This window comes from Rhinolophus hipposideros (assembly GCF_964194185.1).
Source record: "Rhinolophus hipposideros genome assembly, chromosome: 7".
Classification (NCBI taxonomy): domain Eukaryota; kingdom Metazoa; phylum Chordata; class Mammalia; order Chiroptera; family Rhinolophidae; genus Rhinolophus; species Rhinolophus hipposideros.
In genome coordinates this window covers 8015752-8043561 of record NC_138053.1, presented here as the reverse complement: position 1 = coordinate 8043561, position 27810 = coordinate 8015752, and the positions used below count along the sequence as shown (strand labels likewise).

The 27810-nt window shown below is 40.8% G+C and overlaps 1 protein-coding gene across 1 annotated transcript; it reads left to right on the top strand.

The window, feature by feature from the left end:
• Positions 1-27713, top strand: YWHAG (tyrosine 3-monooxygenase/tryptophan 5-monooxygenase activation protein gamma). Its single transcript, XM_081054240.1, has 2 exons — positions 1-541; positions 24366-27713. The coding sequence occupies exons 1-2, from the start codon at positions 455-457 to the stop codon at positions 25020-25022; spliced, it is 744 nt and encodes a 247-aa protein (XP_080910366.1). The 5' UTR covers positions 1-454; the 3' UTR covers positions 25023-27713.
• The last annotated feature ends 97 nt before the right edge of the window (positions 27714-27810 follow it).

Below are 27810 nucleotides of genomic sequence, written 5' to 3'. Positions count from 1 at the left end.
CTGGCAGGGCGGGGGTCTGAAGGGAGAAGGGTGAAGTGGACTGCGTCTGGAGAAACTGGGCCGCAGGAAGCCGAGTGAAATGAAGAACCGGGAGTGCTGGGGTGCAGCGGAGAAGGAAGGGTTCGCCTAGAAGGTGGCGGCAAGCTGATTGGGGAGGGGACGCCCGAGAAGCGGAAGGGCCGGGGAGGGGCCTGGGCGGGGTGCGCGGGCGGGGCTAGTTGCGTCACGGCGTGGGCGGGGCCGCAGGGGGTTGTCCGCCCGCTGCACGCACAGCAGCCGCAGCCGCCTCGCGCCCGGTCCCGCGGTCGCAACTTGAACCGCAGCCTCCGCGCCGCCTCTGCCGCTTGGTTCGTGGCTCGGTTCCTCCGGCACACGGGCTCCAGCCGCGCCACAGCTGCCTTCCAATCCCTCTAGCCGTCCCGATTTCCTTGTCCGGCCCGATTCAGCCCCGAAGATGGTGGACCGCGAGCAACTGGTACAGAAAGCCCGGCTGGCGGAGCAGGCGGAGCGCTACGACGACATGGCCGCGGCCATGAAGAACGTGAGTTTCTCCTCCCCTCCCCCGCATCGCCCCAGCCCCTTCGCGGACGCGGGCCTTCGCGTGGACGGCCCGGGGACTAGTCGCCGGTCGCGACTACAGGGTTGGCCGCCCCTCCTCGCTCAGTGAGGGGACAGGGGAACGTCTCGAGGACGGGAACCCGGGTTGTGACGCGGCCTCTCCCCAAGTGTTCGCCGGAGCTGGCGTCGCTGCCTCCGCGGCCTCCCCGGGCTCGGGCTGGGGCGGGGTCTTATAGCGCAGGTCTCGGGAGCAGGGTCCCTGGTTCCCGCGTCTGTGGAGCTGCCGCGGATCTGAGCGGGGCCGTGGGCATCCTTTGTGCCCCACTTCCCCTCCTCCCAGCCGGGGCGTGGGGGCGGGGGACCGCATGGATGCGGTTCCTCTTTCTCTCCCTGGTGTCTGGGCGGCGCCTTTCTCATTCACGGAGCAGGTCTCCGGGTTTCCCAATACTTACCCCCCGCCCCAAATCTTCCCCACAGCTGCTCCTGGCAGATCCCTTAGAGTCTCCCCGGGAAAAATGTAGTCAGGCTCTCCTGAAAACCTGGGCTCAATGGTGCAGAATCGAAACCTCCTTTTTCACGTTTTCCTTAACAAAAGGCTCCTCTTTCTCCATTTCCCAAAGCAAAGTCCTCGTGCGTTAAGGAAGGGGAACGTTTGTCTTGCTAGCGTTTTTCATTGATTGTTCTCAACCTGTCATCTCCATTTTCCCCTAATGTTTTGTATTGAAAAGGGTAGGTATTGTCTTCAAAATAAAGGTTGTGAATTTAGCTGACTGGTTCAATTTGTGACATGCTGTGTTTTTTTTTAAATACAGGCACACATCTGTTGAAATTCCAATAAGTTGAAAAAATACTCTCTGATCTGATATTGCAAACAAAGCGGTGGTGGGAGGCAGTATCAAGTCATTCCAGAAGATTCTGCATTTGTCATATTGCAGAGAGCCTAGACTGGGTGGAGGCTGGGAGGAGTTATTTTAAAGGGGAAAAAGTCTTTTTTATTTTTCCCCAGTTTGTTTTGTTAGATACATCTGAGGCTTTTATTGAAAAAAGCTAGCGCATCCTCATGCTGATGAAAAGAGAATACTGATCTCCAGTTGTCGCATTTTGAATAGGATGCAGATTCCTGCCTGTATTGCACCATTTTGTCAGTAACACTACATTTATCTAACGGCCTGTCAACGACTTTGATACCCGAGGGGAGGCATTGAGCATTACTAAATGAAACATGGCAAATTATCCAATTAATGATTTAGATTTCTCACTAACTTAGTATTTAAATTCCTGCCTTATGTAACCAAGATTTTAGTGTATCTTCAGCGTGAGGTGGATTTATTCAGAAGTGTACCTTGCATGTTAAATCTGTTTAATGAAGCAGTATAGGTATTCAGATTCCTGAATAACTTCACTAGTTCACAGAGGTGATAATGCTTTTATATTTAGGCCAGCTACGTGAACAACAAAGATTTTTTTTATCTCACTGAGGAAGAGAATTGGTTCTGAAATTGGTAGTACCACTGTATTAATATGTTGCCACAGTTGCTGTCTTAAAACATTTTAAAACTGGAATGATAGAAGTTGCACTTTTAATAGTTGGAAATGTCTTTAGTTCATGTTACTTAGATTCTTCTAATTTTTCCATGTTTCTAGTTTCACAGGAAAGCGAGTGACCTCGCACCTATATCCATAGCAACCCAGTGATGTCACACACAATGACACAGAGTCTGCAATGCACCTAAGGGCTGGTAGGGAGTATGCAAATGGCATTTATCCAAGGTAATGCAGAAATTAGCTGATAAGCCAGGTGGAGTGAGTACTTCATCTCTCACCAGATAAGAATTGGTGCAAAAATAAGAATTTCATTTACCCTTAGACATGCAAATCAGTGACCCATAGATATGCTTATTCATGTTCCTATTTCTAGTTTTCTCACAAAAGTTTATAAGATAATTTGTATTTTTAAGTATTGGTCTCTATTAAAATTGGGCAATGATGAATAAAGAGAAATTTTAAAAAATAATGTTTTATGCTTAGTGCAAGGATGGGCTGTATACTTGGGTTTATTGCAAATTTATTTGGCAGGTTTTAATAAAAACCTTAAACAGTTATGACTTCCCACTAGGTCATTTTCAGTAAATGTTAGGGAATGGGAATCTATTACAAAACACTTTAGAATTTGGCAAAGTTCTCTTTTGCTCTGTTAATGCTTCTGCTCCTTGATGGAGGTTGGAGGAAAGAACAGTTTATAAAATAAAGCAGACCTTGTTTTCAAACCTGTTTCAACCTTTGAAGAAGTACGTTTACCTCATTCCTCATTTTCCTCATCTATGAAATGGGTCAGTACCTATTTGAAAAAGTTGTGAGGATTAAATAAATGCAGTAGGTGCTCAAAAATGGTAACTATAAAACTTTGTTTCTTCCTTTTATAAAAATCATCTCATCATGGAGCATTTGGAAAATACAGGAAGATATAAAGGAAAGACTCAATCCTGCCAATCCAGTGAGCTCTCTGAAATTGCCTTGCTGATAAGAGGGATAAAACTTACTTGTATTTAATAATATTATCCTACTAATGACACTGTTGGGGCCTGTGCAACAGAAAGGTAGTTGTATGTGGGTAACCAGGATAGAAGTTATATGTAGTATTTTGAAAGGAAAGAGGGAAATTTAGTCTTTTAAGACAAATGTGTAGTCTTGTATTTAAGGAGAGAGTGAATACTTAGATGATTCCTAGTGGTTAGACAATACTGCCTTGTCCTTTGGATTTTAATAGCCTCTTGAGAAAATATTCTAAGTAGGCTACTGATACGGTATTTGCCTGGGGGCTGGGGAGAAAAAGGCTCTGGGCTACTAATTTTGTTGAAGTTACTGGGTTAAGCAATTTAACTCCGTTTGTGTGGGGGGCATTGGTGGCAAAAAGCTATCTTAATTATATTAAAAAGTCTTCCTAGTAGAATCAATATACTTTAAAATTCTTACTATCTTAAGTATTCTGTTTTTCCTACTAGCTCTTCCAGGAGGCTAGATCAATAGCCATTATCGCTAATGGAGTAATACCTCTGAAGACTCTTCAGAGGTGGACTTCTGCCAACCATTATTCTGAGTCATGTGGTTTCAATTGTTCTTTGGGGTCAAAGAATACAGACAACATTTTGCTTTCTATGTGTGATCCTTCATGATAACTGAAATGAATATTAAGTGCTTTCTGTAATTATTAAAAATCTCGTATGTATCTTATTTAATTAGTCCTTTGGATAACTGCCAACACAGGGGAGGATTCTTTCCCTTAGTACTTGGGGGAAGCCTTATTTATTACATCAAACTCTTAATTTATTAAAAAGTGGAAAAAATGACCTTGTTTTTATTGAGATAAAAGTCACATAACATACAGTATACAATTCAGTAGCATTTATTATATTCACGATGTTGGAAAAAAAATGAGAAAACGATATCTTTAAAAAGTGATAATGGTCTGGCTATAGCTGGCTGGATTTTAAAACATAACCGATTCAAGAATGTGTCAATAATGGAGGGCCCACAACAGCGTAGCCAGTGGTAATCAGTATCTCTTTGTTTTCTAACTTCTGAACCATTTCGGCTTACATTTTAAAAAAGGACTTAGCTAGGTTTGCATTTCCATTAAAGTTATAAAGCTTAAAAACCATATGACGTTCACCCAAATAAATAAGAACAATTTACCTGAAATCAGAGCATACTATTCACTATTTGGAGATTACAGAAATGGTGCTGGTGTTCATTCTACACCTCGTTTTCCACCAAGGCTGACTTTGGTAAAAATGGTTTCCCTGCTGTGTGGCAGCAGTCCCCTGATGAACACTGCAGTCCTGAGAGCTGTGAGCTATTCACACATGGAATTCTAAACTGATGGGATTCCCTTCAATAAGAGATTAAATACATTGTTTTGGTGCTTCTGAAGCCATCAGGAGCTTCTCACCCCATGTCACTAACCCTAACTCTTTCATCTGGCAGAACATCTGATTATTTCTATATTCCCTACCAGATTCCATGGGATGTGAAAGAAAAGCAAAGACCACTTTGCATGTTTAATAGTCAAGGGGGGTGATCACATATAAACCACTATCTTTTTGTCGTATTTTCTAAGCTGTTTCTTAGTGCTTGACCAGATATTTGAGACTATAATTTTGGGGGGCTGTATTTGTTGTCTTCGTAGGTTTTAAAGTCTACCAACCAGTACCAGCTGCCTTAGGGCTTTTCATAATCTTTTCTGTTCCCCCAAATTCCATTTTAGATATTAGCTATTATTTTGGTTCACTAGCAAACCATATCATCTTACTTTAAATTGGCACTTGTGGAGAGACTTGAAATTTTGATTTTACTAATTTATGAATTTGAGTAGTAAAAAAATAGATGAAAAGTGATAAACAAAAATTCCCAAAAGAAAGCTTTAATTTTAAGATAAATGGTTAAATAACTGGTTTGGTCCCATGGTTTTGCAGAAACAATAAAAATTGTAAATCTGAATTTGCATGAGTTTTTTTCCTTTTTAAAGAACTGATAAAGTCTAAGCCAAGATTTCATCACCCTTTCACTTGTAAAGGTATGTCCCCCAGAGGTAGGTTTTTCTTTACCTGAGTTGAATACTGTTAATGTACCACAAAGCACTAGTTGGGTTATGAATGGGTAAATAGAAATGAGAGTGTTCTTAGATATACAGATTTTTAACGTGACATTAAAAAAATTAATTTCCAAATAAACTCATTGGTCTTACTTTTTTAATCTTTGGAGCAAGATACTATTTTTGGAGAGCTCGAAAGCCAGTCTTTGAGCAGGGCCGAGGTGGTGTCCCCTTTCCATAATTGTTACTAGAACAGGGGTGTCAGAGCTCGGAATATGACAGTGACAGCAGTGGGCAGCTGAACAAGTAATGACAGTATAGTAGCGCAAGAGGAATCCCTTAGCTACCCTCCCCCACCGCTGAGGGAAGAGCAGCTGCAGTTGTGGGGAGAAGTGAGAGGGCTAAGAGGTAACAGGAGAAAGGCTTAAAAATGTGCAGGTTTGTTTTGAAAGAGATCATTCAATTTCTTCAGCTTTCTGAAAGCAATTATTAATATGACACTTAAGCTACCATATTTAACCTAGATTAGGAAACAAAGTTGCCCATGGTGCCAGTACTTGGAGGATATAGAAATAAGCTTAACATTATTTAACTGAACCTTTCAATTCAATACAATGTTCCTTTTGTAGCAGTTTAACATGAAACAGTGAATGAGTAGTCTGCAGTGGAGGCCCAGCATGGGTAGTAGCCATGTGAATAGTCCCGTACTCCCTGCCGGTGCTTTCACATGAGGCCTGCCTGGTACGGGAAGACTGGTTCTTTTCAAATCATGCTCTGCTCTTCACATATGAACTACATCTGGTCTTTTCTAATTACATCTGTGTCATAGAAATAGAAACTTTAAAGTTTAGATACTGGATTTTTTTCTTACTAGGTTGAAAATGACCCAATCCAGAAGGGCAAGGAAAACTTGATAGGAGGATAGGAATGGTAGGAAAGGGAATTCTGAGGCAAGGAAAGCTAGTGGGAACAAGTGAGGAGGGAAGGAATATTCTAGAATATCTTGAATTTTGGGATGCTGTGGTTTTCTAAGGGAGTCTGGTTTTTGGAAGGCTGTTATCAATGGGATTGACAACTGAGTGGTTTTTAGGATGCTAGAAAATTTGGGAAAAAATGACAAACGTTGTCACTGTAATGATGTCCCCATGGAGAGGTATGAGGCTTGCTTTTGTATGTTGCCTTTTTCTCTTGACATTTCAAGGATATTTTCTGTCTTTAGTATTTTCAGTGGTTGAATAATCCTATGGATGTGTCATAATTTAACTTTTATTTAGCATTTAGGCTGTGCAAATTTGTAAGTAATATTGCCATGAATATCTTTGAGTCTAAAGGTTTCAACACAGTTTATGCATTAGGACAGAGATCCAAAAGTGGAATTGCTGAAAGAATGGCCTAAGAATAATTTTTAAGGGTCTTGAAACCACCACTACTTAGTATTATCTCTTAAAAGTTTTAAAAATGTAATTGCTTGAATAGGTATTCTGCATACACATTCAAAATTCTAGGATTATGCTTTGCTATTTGTATTCAAGAAGGAAAAATGGGATTGAAATGGGGGAAAGCTTGACTGCTAGTTTATTTGGCAAGTCTCCCTTTTGCCTTCTTGTGGTTGGAATGATTGCCTTAAAAAGATACGGAAACTCAGATTTATATAAAATAAAGATGACTAGGTTATATAATATACCCCCACATATAACCAGCTGCACCATTTGGCAGCATATTGGCCTGCCTTATAGCTACGTACTTTCATATTCTTCCGCCCCTTTGGGATTTACCACCTTGGAAGATGGCTTTTTATTGAACTAAAATTACCCATATTTGCCGCAAATGCTCAACTTACCAGCAGGATCTCTTTACATTCAGATTTGGCAACCTCAAAGTGTAGTTTCTTGCCTAAAGCTTTTAATTTACTTAGCAAATAACTTTCTTGAATTTTTTTTTTTTTTTTATAACTTGAATTTAAGAGGAGTGCTTCTTTTCAGTGGGCACCATGTGCTGCTTCCCCTCAGCCTTTACTCAGGAGGGGTTGGTGGAAAGGCTGGGTGGGTCATTAGTGGGGAGGGGAAAGATGATGGTGGTGTCTGAGGGCTAAAAGAAGAGTTCATGCTTCCTGAAGTTTTTACTGCCTAATTTTCTTTGAAAGGACAACAAAGGTAGATTCTTTTTTCAGTTCTAGCCTTTATCACTAATCCGATAGAAGAACTAAAACCCAGTTGATTTGTTGAGGACAACGAATAAACAAGTTTGCGTTTGTTTGGCTTTGTTGTTTGCCAGGCATTTTTTTTTTTAAATCACTTTTCCTTAAAGTCAGTATACTACTGGGTGGGTGGTGGATGGATGGACAGGAAGGAAGGAAGGAAATATACTGTCTGGATCCAGACAGCCTGGGTTTGAATCTATGCTCAGAAGTACGGAGCTGACCAGAGTGATGGTATCAGTAATTTAGGTCGGTATGCTGCCATTTTATTTATTTTTTTAACATTTGAAGGTCCTACAGGTAAACACTTTAGATGTTTGGAACTTGATTCATTTATTGAGGAACAGCTTTTTAAATTTTAATCCAGTAAATGGATTGGATTTTTAAATGCATAAAACATTTCTATTGACATTACTTATTTAGAACTATGTCTAGCATATAGATTCTCAAAAACACTGAATTATAACTAGTTCTTATTTGGGATATATGGGACTCATGCATTTTGCTCATTTTTCTCTGCGTAAGCTGGCTGGCTATATATATATATATATATATATATATATATATATATATATATACATACACACACGTGTTATACATACATGTATTTTTAACAAATGATGATTAAAGACAAACGTTTTAGCAAGTGTTTATCTCTGTTGTGAAAATCATCAGCACCATTATTCACTGCGCTGTTGCAGCATAGCATTGCTCTGAAATGTAGATGAGGTAAACTAAGCGTCGGGACCACAGTGGAAAACTTAGGGTACATTTTTGTTATGACTTTTTAAAAATATCTGTAGATTTCTGCAGACTGAAATCTTTTGGGGAAGATAGAAGATTGTAAGTTACACAATCTTAGATAAAATACTGGAATACAATTTGACATTTACTGTCACTTGGAAAGCATTGTTATATACGTTTCCCACTTAATTTTACAACAGTTTTATAAAGCGATACACTCCCATTTTACAGATGAAAATGTGTAATTTGCCTAAGGCTTGAGCTAAATTTTTTTCCCCTCTAACTCTAAGGATCTTTTAACAGGTTTTTTAGTTTTCAGAAAAGAGTCACAGGTAATATATTTATGGATACTGGTGATTCTTCAGCTGTTGTCTCAGTAATTGACTTATTTTAATCAATTTTAGGAAATGTTCCATTGTCTGCAGAAGCATTAAAAATCCTTTAAGCTACTGTATATTTGAGTTTTTCATTTAGTTGTGCATGAGGGTCATTATGGAGGGTAGGTTAAAATACAGAACAAGTTTCCTTTAGTCCTAAGGTATATTACTCAACATGAGTGTAATTTGGTTAATTGTAGAAAACATTTGATCCCATGATTGTGGTGTGTTTTAAATGTCATTTAACAAAGGAGGTCTTCAGATTTTTAACGTGAGGGGGTAAGTACTGTAGGCTTTGCCATTGGAGTCTTAGGTATTTGCAGGAGGTGAAAGATTACCACTCAGAACTGAATGAAAGCGTATACCTCACTTGAAAGAAATGGGAGGAAGCTGTGACCGTTTTGTGCATCAAAATAATATTCTCTTGTGTGGAATTCACAAGCTGGAGTGTGAAAACATGTTTTGAGGGGAATTGGGTGAAGATCAAAGAAAAAAGATGGTAATTGGTATATTTTGTAGATGTTCTAGGCAGGTGGGAGAAGGGAAGGGTACTGATCCAGAATCACAAAGGGAAGGTAAAGTTGTGATGGGGGATTATTGTACATTTGTGGTACTGTTCATTCCACACATACAAACTGAAGTGAGCCCAGGGCTGTGGAATCATTGTGGTCATACTGAGCATTAGGGAATATCATTTACTATTAGGAGGCAGTAGCACTCGACTAAGTATGGCAGCCTCTGGCCTTCAGGGCACCACATTAGTACTGAGGTGGCATCTCCACTCCCAGACAGCTGAACTCCCAGTACCACATTCTCCATCGAGTACGGCTCTTGTTTCTTGGAGGAGGTGATGCCAGAGCAGTATCTTAGGGGTCGAGGTGGAGGGCTGAGGGGAGAATGCTCAGACGGAAGAACACGTTCAGCTTCGGGATGTACAAGGAGCAGAATCTTTTCTATGATTATTTATTCGCTGTTGGTTACACGGAATACTGCAGTAATGTGCCTTTGGGGGAATAGTAGGAACTGCGTCTAAAGAGGTAAATGGGCCAGTTCATGAAGGGCCTTGTGGAATTTGTGTTCTTAAGCTATGGTGAATCATTGAGGAATTTTTAAGTGGAAGAGAATCATCATCTGATTTTAGGTCTTGAACATTTGGTAACAATGTGGAAATTGAATAGGAAGACAAGCCAGCGATTGGAAGGGAGACTGATTAGTCTTGTAGGGTGTAGGCTGCAGCCATGCCTGCCTGGACGAGGACAGCAGCCTTTGGTGGTTGAAGACAGAACAAGAAAGGAAGGAAAAATGATGGGCAGGATGGATTAAGTAAGTCGAGGCCATGCAGAGTTTGAGGAAACTTAAGTGGAGGTAAATAGAAACACCATGGTTTCATGTTCATATGTGAAAAGCACTTAGAACAATGTTTGGCGGAGTGGAAGCAGTTAGTGTTACCTGTTATTAAAATGTTTATTTTTTGTTTTATTTTTTTTCTCCCCATCCTCCTGAGTAAAATGTTTACCGAAGACCCACTGATGACCAGGCTCTGGTCTAAGATCTGAGAATATAGCCTCTGCCCTCGTGGTGGGAGTTCGTCCACCAGGTAAAATGGAGAGTTGAAGTCAAAATGTGCAATTCTGGGGAGTAGCACATTAGTGACAGGAATGAGGAATAAAAAGACTTAACGCGTAAGAGTAGATATATATATAGCAAACCAGGAAAGAATGCTAATAAAAGGAAGAGAATATCAAGAAATGTAGGAGTAAGTCAGCTGCATTAGTTCTTTTTTTCTAATCATGTTGTTTTTTTAAGACAACTTTTTGGGGGTGGGGAATATTGATTGGGGAGCAGTGTGATTCTCCAGGGCCCATCAGCTCCCAAATAATTCTTCAGTCTAGTTGTGGAGAGTGCAGCTCAGCTCCAAGTCTATTTGCCATTTTCAGTCTTAGTTGCAGGGGACGCAGCCCACCATCCCATGTGGTAATTGAACCGGCAACTTTGTTGAGAGCTCGCACTGGAACCAACTGAGTCATCCAGCCGCCCCTGTATTAGTTTTTTTTTTAATGAATTAAAATTTAAAATGAAGATGTAAGGTAATACTGGGTATGTGAAATAGGAAGACATTTGATGACTTTAGTTACAGTAATGGGGTGAGGAGTGAAAGAATGTTGAAGAAAATAGTTAACAAATACAGAAAATCCTTGCTTAACACCAATAGGCTCGGCAACTTTGAGTGAAATAACAAGGAAACCAAGGTTACCATAGGCTAACTGATATATATAAGTTAAGTTCTTATGGCATCTCATCAATGTTATAATGAAATGAAATTCAGGGACCTGCTGTATAGACTAATTTTCAGAAACTGGATTTTGAAGGAACTAGAAGACATGGGATTAAAAGGCACCATTTATTTTAATACTGTAATTGTACTATTACAGTATTAGAAGAGTAGGAGAAGGGAAAATACGGGAAAGGGAATGACTGGGAATATGTTGGAAGGGGAAGAAACATCTTGTTTGACATACTGGGTGGAGGCAGCGAAAGGTACAGTTGTAAGGGCCTTGAAATTGGCTTATCTAGTGGTTACTTTGTAAAGTAAGCAAAGATTGCTAGGCAGTGAGTGCTAAGGGCGGGCACAGCTGAGGTTAAAAAAACCTTAATTTGTAGTGACGACAATCTGTACTTTTCTGTTGGTGTCTCTGTCCACTTTGCCTATATTTGGGGTATAAGAGTAGAAATACAGCAGAAGGACAAGGCCTAGGAAAGCTGATATTAATGCAAAATAATGGAATTGATGCATCTTGATGAACCTTGGAAGGAAGGAATAAGAATAAAGCTTAAAGGGAAAGAGCTTAGAGAAAAAGGGGAGGATTCAAGAGTAAGTCCAGTAGGTGGAAGGACGGACTGGTATTGGGGAATAAGAGTTTGATTTGATTTGATTTTTTTTATCTAGAAAATACTGATTTTTTTGTTTTATTTTTATTTTTTGCAAGTCACACAGCGAGGTTTATTTCCAGCTAGCTGGGGTCCGAGTATCTGCCCAACGCAGCGGGTTTCAACAAGGACCTCGAGCACTCAAAGCCAAGGGTTTATATAGCATCTTTAAAGCATCCAGTAATTTTCCATAGCTTCAGAGTATACATATCATGGGCTTGTACCACATTCTGGGGATTTGACAAGATAAGCTGGTTTGTACCCCACCCAGTTGGCAGTTAACAAGATAGGCTCTTTTCAAACAGGACATCTGGTCCACACCCTGTTAAGGTCATCCAGAAAATGGCTTCCTTTCTTATGCTAACCTACTCTTACATTCCCCCCTTTTGTTGTTTATAATGAGGAATCTTGCTCAGGCACCAGCTGATTGTAGAGGCCCTCAGGGGCAGGCAATCTCTCATACTGTTGTCTTAGGACCATGAGCTGGACGGTATTAATACGATCTTTCACAAAATTAATAAGCTTGTTTAAAATGCAAGGGCCAAAGGTTAAAATAAGCACAAGCAAAACAACGGGCCAACCAAGGTAGAAACTAGGGTGGTGAACCAGGGGGACCTATTAAACCAAGCCTCAAACCAGTTCTCCTGAGCTTCCCTCTCCCGTTTTCTCTTGGCTAACCCTTCTTTCACCTTTGTTATGGATTCTTTTACTATATTAGTATGGTCAGCATAAAAGCAGCACTCTTTTCCTAACGCGACATACAGTTCCCCTTGTTAACAAAGGCAAATTTGAGGGAGTCAGGTCGTGATACCTACCATTTCCAATCTCCGTCATTAGAGGTGACACAGTCCCATTTTTTACAGAAAGAATATTGGACCCCCCACAATGTCGGCCCTTAGAATGTTCCGGACAGGCATAAAATCCATAGCTACGGGCTAAATTGGGTGCCGTGGACCTGTATTCACGGTTGATATCTCTGGAGCAGAAGTATAGGTCTGGCCACCCCATGGACAGTGGGGCCACGCGGGTGGTTTCACTAAGAGTTGCACCAGTCTCTCCACCGGTCAGGATCCATGTCTGTTTATAGGGCCGATGGGCATTGGTCTCCGAGCCCCCAAATGTTATGGTCCCCGTGCGGCTCCTTCTCCAGATGTTGAACAGAGTCAAGGCTAGCAACCACTTCATCGTTGAGCGAGGCAGGGGGCGAGGTGCTTCCCCGAGGTCGGGAGAGCTGCAGCTTCAGAGGGTTATCAGGGTGTCGCCGCAGGGTCCACTCCCCAGCTTGTGTCTGCTCCAGCCGATCGGCTCGGCGCACGTGAGAGTGATGGACCCAAGGCCCGATGCCGTCAACCCAGGGCCCGTCCAAACGGCGTCCATTGCGGATGTCGCTGGGCCACCTTCTCGTCCGGGACGTCTCCCACGACTTCCAGTAATGGAGCCTCCAGGGTCGTAATCCGCTCCTTCCTTCCCATGAGAATTCTCAATTGGGACCGGGCAGAGACCTGTTTCAGTCCTCTCCTCTTGGAGGTGGCCAAACCTCCTACCATGGTTCCTATGTAAACCTCGGTATCGGGAGTCGTCTGTTCCCTTGAGAGGGGGGATCCCGGACGAGCCCCCAAATGTTAAGGTCTAGAATCGACCACCCCTCAATTGGACAGAGGACACACGCGATAATGCAAGTCACACAGTGAGGTTTATTTCCAGCTAGCTGGGGTCCGAGTATCTGCCCGACGCAGCGGGTTTCAACAAGGACCTAGAAAATATTGATTTTGACATTTTATTCAAATAGTAGGCTGATACCACGTGGGTCCAAGAACACTCAAATAATAAACCAAAAAGAAACAGATGCTAACGATTGGTCTTCAAACATGATAGCCCGTGATGCCAGGCTTGCCTATGATCTCGCCCACCGACATAAAAACGGATCCACACCTCGGTGGCCAAATTCAGCAGAACTTCCTTAACTGAGCTGTTTGAAGCCACCAGTCTGAGCACAATTGACTGTTTTTTCCAAGCTCTGAATAGCTGTAGGGATCTCAGCAGGGGTTGGAGGAACCAGCCCAACCTTGGCATAGTGCCAGAATGTGGCCAATGGAGGCTTTGAGTAAGTCACAGCGGAGTAAGTCACAGCAGCGTTGAGCAGTGCCGGGGCCTTCCCTGTGAGGTTCCCGACAAACTGGGCCGTGGTTCTAGGATGGAAAGTCGAGTTTGATTTTAAAAGTAGATGATTCTGAATGAGGTCAAGGGTGTGATTTGGGGATAATTTGTCAAAATCAGTGAGATAACTGAACTATTGTTTATAATTAATTTGGGGAATAGTCTTGGATAATGGAAGTATAACCAAAGGTCTGGACACACGTAATGGTCTCAAAGAAAGTGAACAGGACATTAACTCCAGGAAGAATTGTAGAAGCAAAGAAAAGGCCTGAAAGAGGAGATTATGAAGGAGTCAATATGCATTTGTGAGAACCTGTTTGATCTTTAATTTCCACGTAACTAATTTTTAGAATAGGATTATTTGACTACTAGCAAAAGGAGTACTAGAACATAGTATGTCTCAATTTTTGGAAGACATTCGATGGGTGTTCTCCTGATATGTGGGGTTAAATAACAATCTGCAAAGCTTTGAAATATGTCCTAATTGTCAAAAAGTGAGATCACATTGGAGCAGCAGGTGGAATTTAGGCTAATGAAGTTGCCTTAGTTTTTGTTTAAAGTCCTGTACCTTGGCTCCAGATTCAACAGGTCATTACATTGGGTGCAGGTGGCGCTAAACAATAGTGCTTGTGGGGAAAATGACATAGGACCTTTGAGATTGCAATAGGAATTAGTAGTTGTTGTCAGCAGATTTGATTTTCAGAAGTTTATGCAGAAGTTAACACTGCAAAAGTTGAAAGAAGCATGTTTTTGTTTCTGTCCGTCTGTTGGTTGTATAATAGTTTTGGCCTAGACTAGCTCCAGTAGGCTGGGTGAGCTACAAAGGCCGTGGAAGGTTCCTGATACACAAGCATTTTTCTTTTCTTTTAAAGGAGGGTACAGCTCACAGTGGCCCATGTGGGGAACTGGCGTCATTGGTGCTGCCAGCACCATGCTCTAACCAATTGAGCTAACCCGCCACCCCAACACAAGCACTTTTCAAACCTTTGCATGCCTCGTACTTGCTAATGTTCCACTAGCCAAACCAAGTCACATGACCAAGCTCAGCTTATAGGGGTGGAGAAATATATTCCATTTCTTGATGGAAGGAACTGAAAAATCCTATTAAAAAGGAAGGAGATGTATACAGGTTTGGGAGGGACTTATTCGGGCCATTTTTGCAAATAGTCTGGGCTGGATACATGTAGATTCATGTTGTCACTTAACACTCAGAAATGATTGTTAAGGTACCATGGTGATTCATTGCTGAGTGAAATGTGCTACCTGCCCTTAAGGACTTCAGGGTGTTTTGTTGTTGTTGTTGGGGGAGAGGTACATAACAACACAAGGCATTAGAAATAAGAATATAAAAGGGGCAAGGTAAAAGTTACTAATACATGAGAGTAAGCAGTTACTAGTTCTTCATGACAATTTATCAGAAGGCCTCAGGAAGTCAGTGTAGTATTTGAATTAGGCCTTGAAGGTATATAGAGAATTTTTCTTCATGGGTTCTGGAGGTAAACTTTTTAGGTGGCTGGGAAAGCATGGGAGCAGAGAACTGGAGTATGAGAAAGAGCAACTCTTGGACCTGGTTCTGGGTGTGGATGGCTTGGAGCAGGGTTTTTCTACCTTGGCACTATTGACCCTTGGACCAGATTATTCTTTGCTCTTGTAGGGGGCTGCCCTGTACGTTGTAGGACGTTCAACAGCATCCCTGACCTCTGCCCAATAGATAATACCTCAATGGAGTTGTTTTTGAAGAACTCCTGCAGTATGCCGTAGTTAATGCAGCACTTTCTCACATACCAGCTTATTTCATTTCTTCCTCCCCCAAATAGATCTATGATAAAACTAGCAATTATAAATATTAGCACATTTGTTTGCTGAATTCTGAAAATAGCCCAGCTGAAGTTTGAAGTTTTGTATTCTAAAAATAGGCCAAAGGGTACTGGCCAAAACGAGCATGTTTTGGGGGAAAGCCTCAGAATGGTGAGGGGAATTGTGTGCAGAACATAGAAAAAGTAAGTAGAGAAGACCAGGAACATGCAACTATCTTTACCTGTTTGAAGAATTGATTCTGGCCCGAAGAGGTAAAATTCTTAAATTAAGGCTAACAAGTGGCAGCTGGAGGGAGATAACGGACATGAAGTCCTTCTGGAGGTGGATACAAGCTGATTCCTCACAGAAGTTGTGCAGGTGTAGCGGAAGGACGAGTTTGGTATGCGTGTAGATTGTATTTTTGGGAAGTGCGTTACCTTAGTATATTTCCCTCCCTGACTTTTTTCACATTGTGGTGGGATTGAATGCTTCGTAATGAAAAATACCATGGTAAAGAATGTAAGATTCTTACCCCTTTTCATTTGTTTTAACTGTACCTGAGCAATAAACAAACTTTTCTTGTTGTCGATTTTGGAAAGGGCATTGAGAAATACTAACCTACATCAGAATCAGACTGCATAGGAGTTTATATGAAGTCAGAAGAGAAGGATTAAATATTAAGGCTAGAGATCTGTGCTCTATGCATGGAGTTTTTGTGTTAGCCCACATATTATGAAGTATGAAGTATTTGGATTTCTGAACTCATCAAACAAATGAGTTAATACTTAATTGCTGGTATGTGTGAAAATGCTATGGTATAGTACAGTAAGTTTATTTTTACAGCTTTATTGAGATAAAATTCACATATACAATTCACCCTTTTAAAGTGTATTAATTCTGTGGTTTTCAGTATGTTCAGAGTTGTGTAACCACAACCATTACCTAATTCCAGAACATTTTCATTACCCCCCCAAAAAAACCGTGTACCCATTGCAGTCACACCCTCCTCCCCCAACTCCCCCCAAACCACCAGCCCTACACAGTCACTAATCTATTTTCTGTTTCTATAGATTTGCTTATTCAGGACATTTTATACAACTGGAATCATGCAATAAATATGTGGTCTTTGATGATTGGCTTTCACTTAGCATAATGTTTTCAGTGTCATCCATGTTGTAGCATGTGTGAGTACTTCATTTCTTTATGCCTGGATAGCAGTCCATTGTATGGCTAATACTGCATTTTGTTTATCTATTCATCAGTTGGCATTTGGATTGTTTCCACATTTGGGCTGTGTTAACTAATGCTGCTGTGAACATTCATGTACAAGATTTTGTTTAGACATTTTGTTTTCATTTTCCTTGTATATACCTATGAGTGGAGTTGCTGAGTCATGTGGTAACTCAGCGTTTTGAGCATTGTGCTTCAGCTCTGAACCTGGAGAAATCGGTATGTGTGGATCTCATGAGATACTGGACCTTCCAGGGTTGGGCTGCTCCGCAGAGTGTTTTATAAAAAACTTGCCCACCTTGGTTAAGGTGAGTAGTGGAAAGCATGTGGGATTTTGAGCCATTCGATTTGGGTTCCCTTTGGCTCCGAGTCTTAATTTTCTTAACTTTAAAATGGGAATAACAATACTAAATCATAAAGGATTATCTGGAGGGCCAAAAGAGGAATTAAATTTTGGTGAAAAACTCGTTTCTGATATTACAGAAGTTATTTAGAAAAATACAGAATAGGTGATACTTCCTTAACATGACAGAAAAAATATCTTTTAAACCAAGGGAAATATTTAGGAATGAAACACTGGCAGTATCATATTAAATTCAAAACAAAGATGCTTATTACAAATATCATTAACACTGTCCTTGCAGTAAGATGTGGTACAAGTACAAGAAATAACAGTGGGAAATGACAAGTGATACTTGGAAACTATAAGATTACGTATGTAGGGAATAAACTGAAAAATTGTTAGAATTAATGTCAATAAAATAGGGTTGAAATCTATAGCTTATATTTTATGTATCAGCTGTAATCTCTATAATGACATCATGAAAGATTTTTATACAACTAAAATAAGTTTTTAAAAAAGATATTCTTGGTGGAGGGGGATGGTGACAAAGCAACAGATGTGGGTTTGAGTTCGTTGTTTATATCAATAAACGAGGGGTGGCTGGATGGCTCAGCTGGTTGGAGCGTGAGCTCTGAACAGGGTTGCCGGTTCGATTCTCACATAGGCCAGTGAGCTGCGCCCTCCACAACTAGATTGAAGGACAATGACTTGGAGCTGATGGGCCCTGGAGAAACACACTGCTCCCCAATATTCCCCCAATGAAATATATAAATGAAATAAAAAATAAACTTGTTTATACAACTACTGACTTTGGACTTTTTGAAAACTTGGTTTTCAAACTCAGCTTTACACTTTAATTGTAGATATGATTAACAGGGCAAATTATGGAGAGGGGTTGTTTGAATAGGTACTACTGGTAACAGGTCAAAATTCAACCTTCTCAACCTTGGCTGCCTTTCAGCTACTGTTTTCAGACCCTTCTAGAAGTATACTGATGATACAAATCCTTTTATGATGACTATCTAGAATTCCATTACCTGGGTGTATCATAGTCTAATCTCTTATCAAAGATCATTTGGTGGTTCCAGACTTCATCTGTTACAACTAATGTAAATCAGTTTCCGGGAATGGAATTGCAGTCAAAGGTTTTGAACATTTGTGGTTTTGATAGTCGTTTCCAAATTGCCCGCTATAAAGGCTGCACCAGCTTCCAGTTGCCAACAATGGGTGCGAGTGCTGTTCACCCATGCTGTCACCTTGACGATGAGTCATCAAACTTAAAGTTTGGCCAATCTGATAGGAGAAAAACCAACATTTATAATGAATGAGGTTAAATACTATACCTGTATTTTCCTTTTCTTTCAACTGTCCATTCCTTTTGCCCATGTTTTTTTATTACTGGCTGGTTTTAAATTCGTTTTAGGAGGTCTTTATGTATTAGAGAAATTAGCCCTTTCTCTGCTGTGTTGCAGTGTTCACATTATCAGACTCTGCATGGGAGAAAGCACAGAATTTGAAGCCAGAGGGCTCGAGTTTGTGTCCCTGCTCTGCTGTGTGTTAATGGTGTGATTAGAAAAAGTTAGGTCTCTGCATCATGCCTGTCTAGTTAAAGTATAATGTCCTCTGTAGGGTAGTTGTGAAAAGAACACAGGACTTGGTGAGCTTGGCTTGGAGACCTTGAGCGTGGCCCTGAGCACACCATGGAAGTTTGATGATTCTTCTAGGTGTTCCTCTTCGTAGAATGTTTCCCTTCTGCAATTTTTCTCAAGTGCATGCTGCTGGATTTAAAAAACCCAGCTAAAGTTGTTATTTCCTAATTAAAATATTCTTCGAGCTTTCCAGGCAGAGTTTTTGCTACCTTGATAATACCTCTGACTGGTTTCCTAATGTGAATAAGCTTGTGTTTCTTCTGCGCGGACTGAGCATCTTGAGGATAGCTCACTGAATTTGGTATCTGTAGCACATGGGGCAGTGTGACACATGCTAGATGTTCAATGAAGGCTTGATGAGTTACCTGGTAAGGAGTGGCTTTAAGTATACTTTCCTTGTCATCAGACCTTATGCGACATATCCAGTTTTCTAGAATGAATGTGTTGGAGGTCCTTAAGACTGTCCTCCCAGCTGTAATGATTCGCTGGGGCTCAGCATAGAGTCGCACTCATGGTTATGATTTATTACAATAAAAGGATACAAAACTAAATAAAACAGCACAGGGAAAAAGTGCTTGGGGTGAAGATGAGGGTAACCCAGGCACAAGCTAGCTTTCAGTGGTGGTCTCCCAGTGGAATCATACAGGAGACGTGTGAAATGTCGACTACTGAGGAAACTCAAGACTCAGTGCCCAAGGGTTTCTGCCTATCACATAGCAAAATTTTGAGACTCCTAGAAGGAAAACAGGTGCTTAGCATAAACCACATTATTTGCAATTTTGGGACAGTGAGCCATTCTTATCTGGGAATGGTGGGAACCCTTCCAAAATCCAAGTTCTCAGATGCCAGCCATGGGTCATCTTTGCAAGCGGTCTTTTCTAAAGATAGCAGTCTTGAGCCTGTTTGTTTTCTGCACAGAAAAGGTTAAGGCATTTTACTCAGATATGAGAGACACAATTTCAGATTATTTTCAAAAATTTTAGTTAGGTCATCTCTAGAATAAATGATTAATTGTATTCAAGCCAGAACAGTGTCATATTTATTTACAGTGGTATCAGTGAGTTGAAGATAGAGCACTTTGAGTAAAAAGGTTAGAAAACTTATTCTCACCAACAGTTTAAGAAATAGAACTCCCCAAATCCCAGCCGCTAAGGAACCAGACGTTAATTAGTGTCAGCCGTTCTCCCCTAAGAGTTGAGAGAAACTTCATCGCTGCTGGTCACGGAGGCGCTTTCGACGCTGCCTACAGTGTGCTGACACCGTGGCCCCACCTGCACACGGATGCCCGTCGTCTTGTACCTTGTCGTCTTGCTTCTGGTTTGGGGTGGGGTGTTTGTATATAGCAGTCACTGCGTGTACCTTTTTCATGGTCTCTTGTTTGGCCTTTCTGGGGATTGTATTCCAAACCTGGGAGGACAAAAAGTACATGAAAGCCGAATGTCAAAGTTAGTGTCTACTAGCTTTTTGTTTTTAAATAAACCATCTAAAAAGAGCAGTTTTAGGTTCACAGTGAAATTGAGTGGAAAGCACAGAATTTCCATACTCTCCCTGCCCAAGCCCGTAGCCTCCCCCACTGTCAGCATCCCAGCGGGGTACATTTACAATGGACCTACATGGGCACCTCATCACGCAAAGGTCCACAGTTTACATTAGGGTTCACTCGTGGTGTTTTACATTGTATGGATTTTGACAATTGTATGACATGTATCATACAGAATAACTTCACTGCCTTAAAAGTTATCTTTTCTGCCTGTTCATTCCTCCTATCTTATTTTTTGGATGTGAACTTCAGTTCTTTTGTGCAGATTTTCAGCTTCTTAAGTCAGTTTTATGTTTACCACCATTACTGTTACTGTGTAACAGCTACATAAGGTTCTGTAAGATAGAAATACGTTTTAAATAAAGATTAATTCAAGTTTTATCTAAGATTAAAACATTTAAAGTTGCATTCATTACAGTTTAAGGTTCTTGATAAGTTGAGGAATTTGTGAATGACGTGGTGCTTTAAGATTTAGGGTCAGAAAGTCATTAAATAGCTTTCCAAGAATCTCAAGGGTTGCTAATCTTAGGTAGAAAAGATTTCTCTCCTCAACTCTTAGGGGAGAACAGTTGACATTAATTAATTGTCTGGTTCCTTAGTGGCTGGGATTTGGGGAGTTCTATTTCTTAAACTGTTGGTGAGAATAACAATTTTCTACTATTTTTACTCAGAGCTCTCTATTGAAAAAAACTTGAACTTGAGCTAGTATCACAGGAGTTAAGACATGAAAAACTTCAATTTTGTTTTTTTTTTTAAGCAGAACACAATGCTAGAAGATACAAACACCCATGACAATAAATTTTGGAGACGGTATTTACATGTGTTGCATTCTTAGAAACAATTCAGTGACTTTTGAAAAACATTACCTATCTTTCCAAATGATGCGTATCTCAGGTCTTCCCACCTGGAATAGTTCTTCTATCTTGGTTGACCCCTTTTCTGGATACTGTGGGAATTCCAACTTTTTTGTCCTTCTTAAAAATTCTCTTGACTTTTAAAAGTAGTATGGTTGAGATCTATTTTAATGTAAAAATCATAGGTTAATTCTCGTACAAGTCATTTTGCTCTTAAGGATTTTTTAAAATTCTGATTTAAGGTTTTTAGAGGAGGCTTACTTTCCTTTGAGCGGACTTTTTAGAATGGACTTTTTTCTCTTAGCTTTTCAGTGACAGAACATCTGGGTATGTTCCAAATGTGGTTGAGTTACTGTATCTAAAAGTGATGTTGGCATTTCATAATATCCATGTTCACGTTTGTCTGAACCTGACAACTAGACAAACTTTCCCTAAGCACAGATTGCTACCTTTGGGCTCTGCAGCCAAACTTCATTTGCTGCAGGAGAGCTGATGGTATATAGCATACTGGTGAGGTAATTTGAGCTCTAAATAGTTACTGGCTCTCGAAATAAGGACAGCATGATTTAGGGGAAAGGCCAGAACTCTATCTCAGTGGCCTTAGGCACTCTGGCTTCTTGCGTGGGAGACAGTTATCAGGTTTCACTAGAGGCAGCTAGTCTGCAGTATCTGCACGTTTGGTGAATATAAGCTCGAGTCCTGTGGTATTGTGCCCAGGCCTCGGGGTGGTTTGAAAGCCATTCGGGGGAATTTTGCTAGCTATGTGATACTACAGGTTGTGGAAAGGAAGTGATACAAGACAGGCAAGGAAGTTTCAGCTTAGAACAGAGCAGAATGAAGTGGAGAAGAGATGCTTGATATAGGAAGATAAGCTAGGAGGTTCTGTAAGAGACTGAGAGGCCTGGGGGAAATGCAGGAAAATTATTCAAGTTATTCTCAAAAATGCTCACATCTCTAGCATTTCCCTGTGTCAGGAACACTTTATTGTTCATCTAGTAGATGAATATAATCTACTTATAATAAAAACCATAGGAAAGAGGCAGAAATCTGTTTTCCAGATAAGCAAACCAGGGAGGGCCCAGACAGATGAAATGGCGTGCTCCCAAGGTCACTTAGTTAATGGTGGGACTGGGAAAACCCCTGTCTTCTGGGTTATTTGAATATACATCAGAAATCAATAGGAATGACAGTGGTCTGACGGCTGAGAACAGTGTTTTCAAAGCACAGAATTGGATGTGAGATATTAAAGCCTCCTTATTCAGGAGAAGTGGTGTTTCCACAGGATGAGCTAGGGGTCGTGGAGCAGAAAGCTCCTTGGTCTGATTTCCTTCTGCTCTGCTGTCCAGTGGACCAAACCCTGCTCTCATTCTGCAGTGTGTTGCACTTAGGTCCTACCGGGTAGAGGTACTGGTGTTTTCTAGCATTATAATGGAGAATTAGTAATGCATAGTAAAATTTTAACATAAGAAATTACTGATCAGTTTAGGAAATACTTGAGTGTATATTATTTGCTGGATATTGTGAGAATTAGCAAGACATGATCCATTTATTCAAAGCTTGCAATAAACGAATAAGTATGATTTGGTTTACATTCTGATTTAATTATCTCTGCTGTTAAATTATACAACCAGTTTTCCTAAGCATAACCTTCCCCCACCCTACCCCTTTATAAAGGTGGAGTACATACCGAATGTAAAAATTTCAGACATAGAAAACAGTCTCTCGGTGTCCCAGCACCACCCTAGCGCTGTAGTTCAGCATACCTTTGGATTGTATCCCCCTACCCCGCACATCTATAAGTAATACAATGTTATGTAGGAGCTATGGTTGCTCTACGCAGGGTACAGTGAGGACCAGAGAGTAGCCAGTTTAACTGGGAGTGGAAGGCGGACAGTGGGGGAGATTCCATAGGGGACATTGCTGTTAACTTGGTTCTTGACAACTGTGTTTTCCAGGCAGGAACACTGGAAAATATTCTAGGCAGGGGCAGAAGAACGAAGGGCAGAAGCATAAAGTTGTTTGCAATTAACGTGTTACTGGAGCACAGGTACATGAGAAGCTAAGGCGAGGGAACCATCTAGTGTGCTGTAAGACTTAGGAAATAGGGAATGATCTGGGAATCCTGAGCTGTGACATAGTAGTATACACCAGTTTAGATATGATAGTTAACTAGACAAAAATGTAACCCCAGAATTGGAATAACAAGTAAGAGCTCTATCCTTCTTGTAAAAATTTCTGTTTCGTATGGTTGTCATACAATACCGTGTTTCCCCGAAAATAAGACCTAGCCGGACAATCAGCTCTGATGTGTCTTTTGGAGCAAAAATTAATATAAGACCCGGTCTGATATAAGGTCCAGTCTTATATAATAAAAACTGGGTATAATATAATACAATATAATATACAATATAAGACTGGGTCTTATATTAATTATTGCTCCAAGGACACATTAGAGCTGATTGTCCGGTTAGGTCTTATTTTCGGGGAAACACGATAGTATATGGATGGCTCTGAGATCGCAGAAATCAGGTAATATAATTAAATATAGTGTTAGTGACTTGATTTATTATAAGCAGTTGTTTGGTAATCATAAAAATGTGGAACATTGGTGTGCTGTTGCTTTAGTTTCCTCAAGGTGATTAATCTTTGGGATGATGAAGACCCTTTAGAAATGCCCGTATTGAAAGAAGCATTGATTCCTATTGGCCACTCGGCTCAAAAGTACTTTGCTATCCACTCGTTTGTATTGCTAATTCTAATTCCTGTAAAACCCTGCAACAAATGCATGTTCCCCAAGTTGCTAAAATATCTCAGTGTTCAGACTCAGTCCCATGTCCCCAGTTTTGACTTTCTGAGATATGTAATTCATATGATCGTAACACAAGAGCAGAAAAGCGTCCTTGTTTCTCAAAAGTCAACTTGAAGTTGACTCAATATATTCTCACCCAAAAGGGATGGGAAACTGAAGTAGACAGGGCAAGATTAGGAGGTAGCTGTCATTCTATTCTCTTAAAAAGAATGTTGAGGTGTATATTATAAGCCATCTATACTTAAAATCCCAAGGATCAGTGTGCATTTAATATTACATGAGAGAACTGTTGACCTTTGCAATTTAGATTAAAATTTGATTTGTCATCTAATAGCTGGACTTGATAGTTCCTTCATGGAACAGCTATGTGTTAAGCTTTGTCTTTAGGAGAGAAGCAGGGGTTCAGGCCCCATTGAGCCAGCTGCTATTTTTACCCCCTTCTCTGTCGCTCCTCCTACCTCTGTTCCCCTTCCATGCACCCGCACAGCCTGACTTTTTGTCTGTTAACTGTGTTTTAGTGGCCTAAATGTACGATGAACTCAGCCGACACCGACTGTACCATAACAACTCTTCATTCTTTCCTCCCAATAGGTGACAGAGCTGAATGAGCCCCTGTCCAATGAAGAAAGAAACCTCCTTTCTGTGGCCTACAAGAACGTAGTTGGGGCCCGCCGTTCTTCCTGGAGGGTCATTAGTAGCATTGAGCAGAAGACGTCTGCGGATGGTAATGAGAAGAAGATAGAGATGGTCCGTGCTTACCGTGAGAAAATAGAGAAGGAGTTGGAAGCAGTGTGTCAGGACGTGCTGAGCCTGCTGGATAACTACCTGATCAAGAATTGCAGTGAGACCCAGTATGAGAGCAAAGTGTTTTACCTGAAGATGAAAGGGGACTATTATCGCTACCTGGCTGAAGTAGCCACTGGAGAGAAAAGGGCGACTGTCGTGGAGTCATCGGAGAAGGCCTACAGCGAAGCCCATGAGATCAGCAAGGAGCACATGCAGCCGACTCACCCCATCAGATTGGGCCTGGCTCTCAACTACTCCGTTTTCTACTACGAGATCCAGAATGCCCCCGAGCAAGCGTGCCACTTGGCCAAGACCGCCTTCGACGACGCCATCGCCGAGCTCGACACTCTGAATGAGGACTCCTACAAGGACTCCACGCTCATCATGCAGCTCCTCCGCGACAACCTAACGCTCTGGACAAGCGATCAGCAAGACGACGATGGTGGAGAAGGCAACAATTAAGGCCCCAGGTGGACTGGCAGCGCACGCTGATGCTACTACTGCAGTCTTTATTTTTTTCCCATGAGTTGGGGGTCGGGTGGGGGAGGGAAAGGGAGGGTGACCTTCCTAGGGAGAAGCCCACGACCTGTCCTGTCTTTGATCGCCTCTTTGACATTTTTGCCAAAACACCACTAGTGGAAAGTCAGGCTAGCTGTGCTGGTATTGGAGTAGCAGTCTCACACCGGCATACGGACTGTTCTGTAGATTAACGCAAGTGGAGCTGTCTTTAATTTAACTTATTGCTAGATAATAGGGTTTTAAGATGAAACGAAAACTTCAGTGGAATGGCCCTCATTCAATAAGTTCTGTGGTTCCAGTAAGGATTTTTATGTACATATGCTCTTGTCTTAAGTTTTGGGTACTTTCTATCTCATCTGTTTTAGCTGTGCATTTTTTTCAGGGTGTACTCTACCAAACATGGAATAGTTTAAATCCCAAACTGACAGACTTAGAACATAAGGTATATGTACCCTTATGGTTTAGGCCTTGCTAATTTTCTGAAGTCTCTGATTAGTTGACAGTATTAACACTAAATTGCAGTTTACAATATTTCTACATTACAGCCATATGCGACATCAAGTCACTGATTGTGCGTTTTCCTTTGCTAGTTATTTTGGCTTTCCATCCGCATTTAGCCTGATCCAGGGTGGTTTTCTCCTAGGCCAGAAGGCTGCCTGAGGAACATCAAGGCTACTTTAGGTTTTGGTTAATAGGTGCTTGGCAGGTGGCTGTGGGATTTTTGTCTTTCATTTTAACTTACATCCACCACAAAAAATCACTTTAATAGAAACGTTAAACACCACAAAAATAGAGAAAATTCAGGTCTGTATGTCATTTACCATGTTGATATTTTCAGAGAAATCCTGATTTGTAAGCTGCCACAGCTCATTCCTCAGGGATTACGCTGCCATTTCACTCTTCACTTGAGTCTTCTACGCTGTACCTTATGTGAATGCCACTCAGTGGGGTTATAGAAACTGGGTGGTGGTTTTGAGAAAGTTTGTGGCGCAGTGTATGAAAATTCAGGTGCTAGAAGCTTACTGGTAGAAAAATCCAAAAGGAAGAGCTCTTCATAAACATTCTGTCTTGATTTCGGGAGCCTTGTAAGTGTGTCAGTTTTTCCTCCTGAAAACACTCTTTCCCCAAGGAATTGTTATGAGAAAACAAATTAAAATCATTATTAGGTAATAAATACTTAACTCCTATTTGACCAAAAGTTTTTTCTATGTATTTTTTTCTCTTTAATGAAAGCATAGAAATCAGAGATTGATTTCTCTCTTGTAATCAGGGCATGTTTCGGAATTGAAGGAATCCACATTGCTATTTCCACAAATTTTTCAGTTAGCCTTCTGTCCTTCATTCTCATTCTGGATAAATGTCTGAAAACACAATCTGTTGCATGTGTGTTCATTCACCTTTTGTATAAGATCATTAACAGTGTGAACTCCTGAGATAGGTGATGACACTAAACTTGTTTTATTTAGGCAAGAAGAGTAGGGGTAATAATTGAGGAAAAACTGACACTTGTTTTGCTAATACCAAAATTGAGCTTACAATTATGAAATGAATATGTTGAACAGGATCCAGGTGACAGTGAAGATAGAATGGTGATGATACCTGTAACACAGTCTACCCAGCATGGCTTTCCTTAGAAGGTCCCCTTCCTATGCTAGAGCGAAAGTCCCCATTAACTGAACCCTCCCAGAAGAACGGATAGGAGAAAGCTAGCATTCGTGCTGTTCTACAGGGCCCTCCAGTGAGTGCCAGGAATGCGAGAGGATTTGAGGGGGTAGGTGGGGCTTTCCTTAATTTCTCTTCATGTCCAGTGAGCAGTGTTGTGTCCTTTCTTGTAGCATTTGGAAATGATTTACTGGAATTACAAAACCTATTTTTCTTTTAAATTTCAGCTTTGGCTCTGGCTGCTTTTTAGAATAATGCAAGATAAAATCATACCTGAGGGCTAAAAATGAAGAGGGAATGGGAGACTTGATATTTAAGCAGCTTGAATGGTTTCTTTTCTTTTCTTTATTTTTAAAGAAATGCACTTGCCTATGATACTGTCTCTCCAGTGAAATGATTACTCCATTACTCTATTGATACAATATTGTGCATGCTAGTGTTGTATTTCTATACAGTAGCTTGAAATTTATTAACTTATACTGTAGGTGTTATGTATTCCTATGACAAAAAATTAAGTCTTCAAATTTTTTAAAGTTTTTTTAATTTAATTTTTCCTTTTTGGGAGTAAAGTTTGCTCTACCAAATAGTGATTGTAACAAATTGATCTGTATTGGATGTTGCTATAGTGACATGCAGTTATATATTTTGTTTTTAAGGGGGGGGAGCAAAAGAAACACCAGTGTTAGCTTAATCTTAATGTCTGGTGTTTGTCATGGTGAAATTATAACTATTACAGTGTAGGAGAACAGTGACTATGTTCTCTGAATGAGCCTTTGTGCTTTTTGTCATGTTATGCAGTGAACTATTTTTAAGGTCTAATCAGTGATTATTTTTCCAACTCCGTGTTTCTCTAAGGAATTATTTCACACACGGACCATTCTTAGCAGTTTTCCTCAGTGATGGAATATCATGAATGTGAGTCATTATGTAGCTGTCGTACATTGAGCAAATAAACTTACAGATCTGATGTCAGTGCTGCATACGTTTCATTTAATGCGTTTGAATTTTTCCTTTGTTTTTGAAGATTTGAACATGGGTGTTCTTTACCCGTCCCCCACTCGAAGAATGA